The sequence below is a fragment of the Nerophis lumbriciformis genome, linkage group LG01 (assembly GCF_033978685.3).
Source record: "Nerophis lumbriciformis linkage group LG01, RoL_Nlum_v2.1, whole genome shotgun sequence".
Lineage (NCBI taxonomy): Eukaryota > Metazoa > Chordata > Actinopteri > Syngnathiformes > Syngnathidae > Nerophis > Nerophis lumbriciformis.
In genome coordinates, this window is record NC_084548.2 from 40428928 (window position 1) to 40440742 (window position 11815).

The following is an 11815-nucleotide window of genomic DNA, read 5'->3' on the forward strand; positions in this document are numbered from 1 at the left end:
TAGTTTGAGTTTATTATAATAAACAATCAAACTAAACATTTTTAGTCTTGTTTGGTGGAAAGTTATACATTAAGTTATATATTTTATAATGTAGCTTTAATGTAGAAAGCTACTTTTGCCATGAAGTAGTGTAGCTTGCTACAGTTCTCTGGGGATAGCTTCACCTGTAGCTTAGCTACATTATCAAGTGTAACTTGAAGCTTTTTCCAGGTACCTTGCCCATCACTGGTAATATTCTACTTTGCCTGTTCTTATAAGTTGTGTACTTGTTCTTTGTTTCCATAGATTTTTGTATTATGAATGTTCTATACAACGCATTGTTTTTGTTACTTGCCTTGTTCAGTCCTTTTGTCATCTATGGTTGATTGTTTTTCTGATTCTTTCGCAATCGTTTCCATGGACAGTTTTTGTCATAAAGCATTATGAAAGTATCAGAAAATGTACTATATGCATCATCAACATCATTCTGACTGTACACATTGTCCAAACATTGATCTCAGATCATTCCTAAAGGCAGTCAAACTTTCCACTGTGCATAGTCTCTGAAATGTATTTTTGTTGTCCATGTTTCTCTTCTTGTAGTACTCACCATAGATTGTGAATACAGTACTGGCAGATGATTTAAAATGGCAAAAATAGTTTAGAAAAAACATGAAAATTAAAATTTCAATCAAACACTTTGCATTAGGAATGCATATGATCCTAGAAGGGTCCTTTACAAACAGCAGTGACCTACTTGGCTTGATTATTTAATGTACTGTGACAGTAGCTCGGGTGTGAGGCACGTGCACGCAACCGCAAACTATGCAGCCATCTGATTCACTGTCTTGTTTCGTTGAAAAGTTCAATGTAAAGGTTGCATGGAGGCGCATATTAATGCATTAGAATAAGAAAATACACCTGTTATGTTTTGTTTGCCGCTGAATGTGTATAGTTTAAGCCACTATTTTGCTCTATAACAATATGTTTTACTCAATAGTAGTTTTCGATCAAGATGTAGGGCAAATTAAACTACCAGTACAAAACCCAAAACCAGCGAGGTTGCCGCATTGTGTGAATTGTAAATAAAAACAGAATACAACAATTTGCAAATCCTTTTCAACTTATATTCAATTGAATACACTGCAAAGACAAGATATTTAATGTTCGAACAGAGAAACTTATTTTTCTTTTGCAAATAATCATTATAAAAAAAGTTTGCAAAGGGGCATTTTTACCACTGTGTTACATGGCCTTTTCTTTTAACAACACTCAGTAAACGTTCGGGAACTGAGGAGACCAATTTTTGAAGCTTTTCAGGTGGAATTATTTCCCATTTTTGCTTGATGTACAGCTTAAGATGTTCAACAATCCGGGGTCTCTGTTGTGGTATTTAAGGCTTCATATTGTGCCGCACATTTTCAATGGGAGACAGGTCTGGACTACGGGCAGGCCAGTCTAGTACCCGCACTCTTTTACTACGAAGCCACACTGTTGTAACACGTGCAGAATGTGGCTTGGCATTGTCTTACTGAAATAAGCAGGGGCGTCCATGATAACGTTGCTTAGATTGCAACACATGTTGCTCCGAAACCTGTATGTACCTTTCAGCATTGATGGTGCCTTCACAGATGTGTAAATTACCTATGCCTTGGGCACTAATACACCCCCATACCATCACATATGCTGGCTTTTGAACTTTGCACCTATAACAGTCCGGATCGTTGTTTTCCTCTTTGGTCCAGAGGACACGACGTCCACAGTTTCCAAAAACAATTTGAAATGTGGACTCGTCAGACCACAGAACACTTTTCCACTTTGCATCAGTCAATCTTAGATAAGCCCGGGCCCAGCAAAGCCAGTGGCGTTTCTGGGTGTTGTTGATAAATGGCTTTCGCTTTGCATTGTATAGTTTTAACTTGCATTAAAAGGTGTAGCGACGAACTGTAGTTACTGACAGTGGTTTTCTGAAGTGTTCCTGAGCCCATGTGGTGATATCCTTTACACACTGATGTCGGTTTTTGATGCAGTACCTCCTGAGGGAAGGCATTGCCGCTTATGTGCAGTGATTTTTCCAGATTCTCTGAACCTTTTGATGATATTACAGACCGTAGATGGTGAAATCCCTAAATTCCTTGCAAAAGCTCGTTGAGAAGTGTTGTTCTTAAACTGTTGGACAATTTGCTCAAGCATTTGTTCACAAAGTGGTGACCCTCGCCCCATCCTTGTTTGTGAATGACCGAGCATTTCATGGAAGCTGCTTTTATACCCAATCATGACACCCACCTGTTCCCAATTAATCTGTTCACCTGTGGGATGTTCCAAATAAGTGTTTGATGAGCATTCCTCAACTTTCTCAGTCTTTGTTTGCCACTTGTGCCAGCTTTTTTGAAACATGTTGCAGGCATCAAATTCCGAATGAGCTAATATTTGCAAAAAATAACAAAGTTTACCAGTTGGAACGTTAAGTATCTTGTATTGGCAGTCTATTAAATTGAATATAAGTTGAAAAGGATTTACAAATCATTGTATTCTGTTTTTATTTACGATTTACACAACGTGCCAACTGCACAGGTTTTGGGTTTTGTATTTAAACTAAATGGTTAAAATTATCTACATGTATTGCTCCACAATGGACTGTGGTTATCCATTCATTTAGACTTTGTCACCATTTTCTAAGCAATGTTGTTTTCTTGCAGAAGCATCAAGCAAAGAAAAAATAAGAATCAACAGTCATATTAGATTAGACATTAACATTTCATGATGTGGTCTTCAACACTTTCCTTTTTATATAGAGCCTTTAAAAAAACAAGGCAGCCGGAAGATGAGGCCTGGTTGGTTTCTCCGAGCTCTCAGCACTGTTTTATTTACCACTACTGTTGACAGCAATGAAAACATTCATCAATTAGGTAAGGAAATATGTTAAATGGTGTAATCCATTTTCCCACAAGAGGCAGGGGGTGAAGGCTTTGTGGGGCTGTGCTGCAAGTTAACTTAGCAGCGCAGGCTGCGTTTGCAAAGATAAATGAGTGACAATCAAAATCAAAAACAGAGAAAATAAGTCTGCAATCTATAAAAGATGCAGAGCAGGGTGGGAGCCGTGTGGCTGATTGTGTGAATTACACACTGCTTGCACAAAAAAAAGGTCCGACATTCTGAAATTTTGTTGAAACGCCTTTAGCTTTGATTATGTCACGCATTCACTGTGGTATCATTTCCACAAGCTTGTGCAATGTCAACCATTTATTTGTGTCCAGAGTAGGGGTAGGTACCAAACATGGTAGATTTACAGACACCGACTGAATTCTGTCAGTATTGGCGGGGCTAGATTCACTTAAAACCAAACAGTGCCATATTTCTATTCTTTCTTGACTCGTGCATCGGGTCCGGTTGCAGACTAAACGCTGGCTCAAGCACTTGGCGAGGAAACAATCACTCAAGCAGCCCTCAGAGCGAATTCAGCCAAACTGCTTCTAAGTAATATTACAACACAGAAAGTATGCCTGATAGAAAACACTATACATACAGTAAGGCTCATTGTTTCAAAATGTGCTAGCTCAATGCTAATTTACATTGGCTTTGCCATGCCCATGCTACTGGTTAGTATTAATGATTTTTACAAGGCGATTTCAACACCTTCAAATTTGGTGCAATTGAGATGCACGTTAAAATCTAACAGAAAGTGTGTAATATATATAATACTTACTTATCATTTAACAAATTGCCTTTATTAACACACACAAATGTACTGAAAATCGATGCCGGTTAGTATATTGATTCCCAGGTAACGGGAATTGGCACCATATTGGTTCAAATGTGAAAGGTACCTATCTGTAGTCCGAGAGATAGAGACTACTGTGCAAAGTTTCCCTTGTGTGCTTATACTTTTTAACAAACTATTGGGAAGTTTCCAGTCCGCAAACTCTTTCTTATGTTTCATGCATGCCAATAAATATAACTTTCTGAAAAAATGTATACATTTCACAAAACTACAAGTTATGTCACATAGTTGTGTAACAAATGACAAACTACTCACTGCATTAAGGTAAATAACTTGTTGCTAGCTGAACCCTAATCACCTATGCAGTAACTATGCAATGGGAGGCTCCTATACATACATATCTGTTTAGTTAAATCCAGGTGTTGGAAAGGGACAAGCGGTAGAAAATGGATGGATGGATGGACTTTCTTTTGACCATGCTGTGGCTTTCAGTTTAGTTGCATACATATGGGAGATCACGTGGATATACCTCGATCATCAAAGAAACAATAAATGAGGGAGTACTGTCTCTTTATAATGTAGAACCTTAATTATTGCGGCTCAAAGCCAAACATGTATAAGGTGTAAGACCGGCTATATTAAACTGCATACATGTGTTTTTTTATACAAACAATGGGCCCCATTCAGCAACCGTTCTTAAGAACAAATTTTGTTCTTAGGCCCACTGACCTGTTCCACCTGCTGCCCTCTGGGAAGCGCTACAGGTGCATTAAAACCAAAACAAACAGGCTAAAGAACAGCTTCTTCCCCAGGGCCATAACCATCCTGAACGGACTGCCCCATTGTCCCTCATAACTGCCTTCTCTTCGGTGCAATAACCCATTCCACCAACCACCCTGTTTTTGTTTTGTTTTTTCATGTATATATTCATTTCACACCATATTCATTGCACTTCTACATTTTTTAAATTTTTATATATTTGCACATTGTTTTTCTAGCATGCACACATCGCACTGTATGGAATGGCCTCAATCTCGTTACCTTGCGTAATGACAGTAAAACTGATTCTGATTCTGACCTACTAAGTTTTTAAGGAGATTTTTGTATTCACCAATGTTTTCTTAGCTGTGATTTGTTCGTAGGTAAAAACCAAATATACGAGTGCTCCAGAGCACTCTTAGGGTGGCCTATTTGTTCTTAAGTGTGACAAGTTCCCTTACTTCTATTGTCTAATGTTAAATTAATATCATGGATGGATGGATGGATGGATGGATGGATGGATGGATGGATGGATGGATGGATGGATGGATGGATGGATGGATGGATGGATGGATGGATAGATAGATAGATAGATAGATAGATAGATAGATAGATAGATAGATAGATAGATAGATAGATAGATAGATAGATAGATAGATAGACAGACAGACATATACTGTAACAAAATGAGCAATATATAGACATTCCAAAATACCGTGTGCGTGCACGCGCGCGCACACACACACACAAACACACACACATGCACACACACGCGGTTTCTAAATCTTCACAATATTGCCGCGACGTGTGATGGGCAACTCACACAATGGCAATGCTTTTGCTGCTACTGCAAGATGCCGCAGATCGTGCCCTGGGGAGGGAGCGCATATATCACTACCATGTAGACCCATTTGCCCGAAGTGACAAAACTTTATTTGAACGCTTTGGACTATCCTCAGCAGTCCCCCCTTTCTTAAACTTACGTTTTGACATTATGTATTCTCTCCGCGGGATAATACGAATTTCTCTTCTGTAATCTGTTTGTGTTTTCTCCGTGTGTTTGTGTTCAGCTTTTCCGCAGGAATTGTGCCCTTATATGTGGAATTAAGGGCATTTACCTATGCAAATTACAGAATTAAGGGTGTTTACATATGCATATTGGGGAAATAAGGGCATGTTTATATGCAAATTAATAAAGACACGCACGTGCTAACCATTTGGCATTCAGCAACTTAAAAACAGCAGTTGGGAACAATTTGGCCATTTAAGAACACGTCATGAATTTGAATGGACTCCTCTTAGGAAATCACTTAGGGAGAAAGATAAGAGGAAAAGTTAGGAACTTATTGCTGAAAGGGGCCCAATGTCTCTGAGATACGCTGCTGCCCGCTGGAGTTCACATCTGCATATTATCAGTTCATTTAGAGTTGCTATTGAAATGTGTATATTTAATATTTATCTAGTCATTTACAGTTGTCATTCAGCTGCTACAGTATTTATTTTTTGTGCACAGTTACTAGGTGCAGTAAGCTAATTTTCCATAGTCTGGTATCTTTGCTGTATGTACTGTATCGACTTTGCTATCATGAGGCTTAAATGTCCTCTTTGCGGGATTGATTATCATTCCATTTATCATCAAGTATACAATATGCTCCTGCTTTCAGCACCAAGGCCAGCTTCATCACATCACTCTCCTTTCAGCCATCCATCTATTTTTCATACTCAAATCTGTTTTTTATACCGCTTGTCCCCATTAGGGTTGCACGGTGAGATGGATCCTATGCCAGTTGGGAAGTACTCCCTGGACTAGCCACCAGTCAATCACAGCGTGCACATATATAGACAAACAACCATTCACACTCACATTCACACCTATGAACAATTTAAAGGCCAACAGGCTGACTCCAATGTCACCATGCAGCCTCATTTCTCACACTATTTATTGTATTCTGGGCCACCGGGAGATGGAGTCTATCCTAGCTGACTTAGGTTGAAAGGTTGCCTGCCAATCACTGCATTGATTCCATGCCAAAAAAAACGTATTTATTAACAGTTATTTACTTTTAGAGCTGTCAAAAAGACAAGTTAACTTATGTGATTTTTACCATAAAAATCTATTGCAATAATAATGTATAAATGCAGATGAATCACGCTATTTAGTTTGACTATAGATACTCCTTTACCTCAATGGTTACTGAAAGGGTTATTGTACGGTCAGTCATCAGGTCAATGCATACATTAGTGCAAAGATAAATGAGGATATTTGGACGGATGTGCTTGCTGGCAAATTTGACCCCTAAATAAACCCTGACTGGACTTTAGGTAAGACTGTTAGTAAGTTGTGTGCAAATAAATGACATTCATTTAAGTTAAGTGAATTATATTTATATAGCGCTTTTCTCTAGTGACTCAAAGCGCTTTATATTGGACACAATGTGTTGCCAAGCTTATGAGATGTGATGCAAGTGTAAGCCAATGTGACACTTGTGTATTATTTTGTTGGATTGATTAATATTAAAAAAAAAAAAAAATATATATATATATATATATATATATATATATATATATATATATATATATATATATATATATATATACATATATATATATATATATATATATATATATATATATATATATATATATATATATATTTATATATATATATATGAAAAAATAAAAATAAAAAAATAAACACTTTACATAGTGAAACCCAATATCTAAGTTACATTTTTAAACCAGAGTCACTGGGAGCAGGTGGGTAAAGTGTCTTGCCCAAGGACACAATGGCAGTGACTAGGTTGGCAGAAGCAGGGATCGAACCTGGAACCCTCAAATTGCTGGCATGGCCACTCTACCAACCGAGCTATACCGCCCCACATAAGTAGGAAAGTAAAACATCTAAAAAAAAAGTGTTCCTGGATGACAATCTGACAATAAAATTGCATTTGTGTCAAAATATTGGGATCTTTTTTGAGTTAACTTAAATTATGCAGGCGAGCAGTAACCTGTGATTAATCATAATTAATCCAAATTCAAAAGAGAAATTAATCTGATTACACACGTTAATCATTTGACAAGACTAGTATGTATATATTTATGTTGCAGATTAAATACAGTCAAGAAGTGAACAACATTTTTAGTAATAGCTGTTGCTATTCATGCAATACATCCATTCATTTTCTACCGCTTGTCTTTTTCGGGGTCGCGGGGGGTGCTGGAGCCTATCTCAGCTGCATTCGGGCGGAAGGCGGGGTACACCCTGGACAAGTCGCCACCTCATCGCAGGGCCAACACAGATAGACAGACAACATTCACACACAAGCGCCAATTTAGTGTTGCCAATCAACCTATCCCCAGGTGCATGTTTTTGGAGGTGGGAGGAAGCCGGAGTACCCGGAGGGAACCCACGCAGGGAGAACATGCAATCTTCACACAGAAAGATCCCGAGCCCGGGATTGAACTCAGGACCTTTGTATTGTGAGGCACATGCACTAACCCCTGCTCCACCGTGCTGCCCTCATGCAATACAATAGTAGGAAAATAAAATAGAGACAATAAAATAGGCAACATAATAAAAAAGGCAATACAATAAACACAAGTACCAAGTAGGACTACTATGATATATAAACAATATTAATATGTATTGCACGTTTTTAAACATATAAGTGTAAAGTACTCCGGCTTCCTCCCACTTCCAAAGACATGCACCTGGGGATAAGTTGATTGGCAACACTAAATTGGCCCTAGTGTGTGGATGTGAGTGTGAATGTTGTCTGTCTATCTGTGTTGGCCCTGCGATGAGGTGGCGACTTGTCCAGGGTGTACCCCGCCTTCCGCCCGATTGTAGCTGAGATAGGCTCCAGCGCCCCCCGCGACCCCAAAGGGAATAAGCGGTAGAAAATGGATGGATGGATGGATGGATATTGCATGCATGTTTCAAAACTCCTCTAAAATGATGAACTACGAAACTGTAAATATGTGTGATCTTGTTTCCATGTTTAAAATAAACAAAGAATGTGCTACGTTAACCACTACACGACCCCTGGCTGATCTTCCATCCATCCATCCATTTTGTACCGTTTGTCCCTCTTAGGGTCACGGGGGGTGCTGGAGCCTATCTCAGCTGCATTCGGGCGGAAGGTGGGATACACCCTGGACAAGTCGCTACCTCATCACAGGGCCAACACAGATAGACAGACAACATTCACACTCACATTCACACACTAGGGCCAATTTAGTGTTGCCAATCAACCTATCCCCAGGTGCATGTCTTTGGAGGTGGGAGGACGCCGGAGTACCCGGAGGGAACCCACGCAGTCACGGGGAGAACATGCAAACTCCACACAGAAAGATCCCGAGCCCGGCATTGAACCCAGGACAACTCAGGACCTTCGTATTGTGAGGCACATGCACTAACCCCTGTACCACCGTGCTGCCCCCTGGCTGATCTTGTACTCTCTTATTTGGGTTGCACGCCTCACAATAGCTGTGCTTGCAAAAGAGCTCCTGGAGTTTTGCATAAGATGATGACAAAGATGATGGGATGTGATAACCACAATGATGTGTTTATGCTGAGACTGCAGCTTTTTTTTTTCAATGACGTCCACACAACATAAACAATATGTGTGTGCGTGTGTGAGCATCCATCCATCCATCTGTCACTTCTGCTTGTTTTCAGGTCATCCATTCGGGGTCAAAGGGTAGCCACGCAGCCAGGAAGGCCACAGGTAGACAGTTTACACCTGTTGTGGGAAACACGGTCAGGGTGCCCCCTGGTGGTGGCAAAACAAACAGCATCCCTCGTCTTTCCCCCCCTCCCTCCCCTCGCCCCTTTAGGTTTTCCCCATGCACAGAAAGATGGGGAAAATGCAAACATGAACGCATTTTTTAAAGAAAAGCGACATGAGTGCGATTTGTTCAATCAACACCTGAGCAGACTGATATCGCATCACTCTGACGTTTCGTGGCTTCGGACTGGAGGCTGCATCATCCCACGCAATCCCCCCCACCTCCCCCCACGCACCCCCCGCCTCCATCCTCCTCGCTCTATGCAGCCATTATAAGTGATGTGTTTTTCTTTGGCTGCATTGTGCTTGATAAGAGTCATATATAATAAAAATAATTTAAAAAAAAGATGGGTAAAAGCTCACGTAAACGCTGCAGGTTAACAAAAGACAACAAATGTTGCTAATTAACATTGAAAAAATTAATTAAAAAAAAAAAGGTGCAATATCCACTCACCAACTCCGATTTTCTCCTCTTCTGTAGGGATCCACATATTTGGTTATTTGCGCCACATCACGTCAGCCGCGGGAGATGAAGAAACAGAGAGGAGGAAGAAGAGGAGGAGGATGAAGGTGTTCAAGTACTACATGTCTCCGCCGGAATCCTGACGTCCGTGTGCGCAGTGATGATGGTGGAGGAGGATCAAATGTCTCTGCCTTTTTTTTTATATTATTATGATGTGTCTCCCGGTCTGATCTGCAGCCACCGTGACCACCGAGTGTGCAAGCACACGCGCACGCATGCGCTTTCCGGTCCCCCTCAAACGTATAATTATTATTGCAAAGGTATATATATTATTGCAAAGGTATATATATATTATTGCAAAGGTATATATTGTTGCCGTTGCATGTCGAGTGACGCGCAGGTGCTGATGCTGATTTCAAAATCTTCTCATCCGGCGATGGCCTTTCGGAGAAGAGGAGAGAGAGAAAAAAAAAAAAAGAATCGGTTCATCAACAGTTGATCCGCGAAGGTGCGCGAACGAGACGCTAATTAGCGGCTAAGTGGCACATTTAGGTCCAAGTGGGCGCAAGGAGAAACAGAGAGGAAGCCGCACTGTAGCTGGAGTAAGATGCGCCATCTTCCGGAGGGTCACGTGACTCGTTTTGTCAACACTGATGTGTCAAGCCTTTGCGAACATGCTCTCTCTCTCTCTCTCTCTCTCTCTCTCTCTCTCTCTCTCTCTCTCTCTCTCTCTCTCTCTAAGTCTCTCTCTCTCTCTCCTCACAAACTGCAGTTCCTCTCTACTCCTTCCACTGTGCTGCTTCGGGGTGTGCAGGCCACAATGCAGTCCCCTTGGGGGGCTACATGCTAGCCAGCCCCATGTGTGTGCTTTTTTTTGGGGGGGGGGGGGGGACACCTCCCTGATTGAGGCCCTCCAACAGACATTAAAGGGGAACATTATCACAATTTCAGAAGGGTTAAAACCATTAAAAATCAGTTCCCAGTGGCTTATTTTATTTTTCGAAGTTTTTTTCAAAATTTTACCCATCACGCAATATCCCTAAAAAAGCTTCAAAGTGCCTGATTTTAACCATCGTTATATACACCCGTCCATTTTCCTGTGACGTCACATAGTGAAGCCAACACAAACAAACATGGCGCATAGAACAGCAAGCTATAGCGACATTAGCTCGGATTCAGACTCGGATTTCAGCGGCTTAAGCGATTCAACAGATTACGCATGTATTGAAACGGATGGTTGTAGTGTGGAGGCAGGTAGCGAAAACGAAATTGAAGAAGAAACTGAAGCTATTGAGCCATATCGGTTTGAACCGTATGCAAGCGAAAACGACGAAAACGACACGACAGCCAGCGACACAGGAGAAAGCGAGGACGAATTCGGCGATCGCCTTCTAACCAACGATTGGTATGTGTTTGTTTGGCATTAAAGGAAACTAACAACTATTAACTAGGTTTACAGCATATGAAATACATTTAGCAACAACATGCACTTTGAGTGTGCAGACAGCCCAATTATCATCAATTAATATATTCTGTAGACATACCCTCATCCGCTCTCTTTTCCTGAAAGCTGATCTGTCCAGTTTTGGAGTTGATGTCAGCAGGCCAGGGAAGCTAGGGTCGATATTCGTCTCTTGATCATCTTCGGTGGCATAAGGGACGGTGTGAGCCAAGACATCCAGGGGGTTTAGCTCGCTCGTCTGCGGGAACAAACTGCCGCCATTGCTTGCTGTGCTACCGAGGTCTTTTGTCCCTGAATTGCTCACACACTCCGGCAGATTCAATGGGGGTCTGGCGGCAGATTTCTTTGACTTTATCGTTGGAAATGCATCTGCTTTGAGTGTCGCAGGCTATCCACACATTCTTGCCATCTCTGTCGTAGCATAGCTTTCGTTGGTAAAGTGTGCGGAACAAACGTCCAATTTCTTGCCACTTTCGCATCTTTGGGCCACTGGTGCAACTTGAATCCGTCCCTGTTCGTGTTGTTACACCCTCCAACAACACACCGACGAGGCATGATGTCTCCAAGGTACGGAAAACATTTGACTCGGTGTTTGAGAAAATGGCGGATTGCTTCCCGATGTGACGTCACGTTGTGACATC

General features: G+C 41.0%; 1 protein-coding gene across 6 annotated transcripts in view; it reads right to left on the bottom strand.

The window, feature by feature from the left end:
- LOC133619967 (dedicator of cytokinesis protein 3-like) overlaps positions 1-10329 on the bottom strand; it is a 127099-nt gene extending 116770 nt beyond the window's left edge. For all 6 annotated transcript variants that reach the window (XM_061981163.2, XM_061981162.2, XM_061981161.2 and 3 more), the window contains exon 1: positions 9704-10329. Coding sequence is in view for 5 of the 6 variants with exons in the window: in XM_061981162.2 (XP_061837146.1) it covers positions 9704-9740 (37 nt within the window). In the remaining variant the exon portion in view is untranslated. The remainder of the gene's footprint in view (positions 1-9703) is intronic.
- Between the last annotated feature and the right edge of the window lie 1486 nt (positions 10330-11815).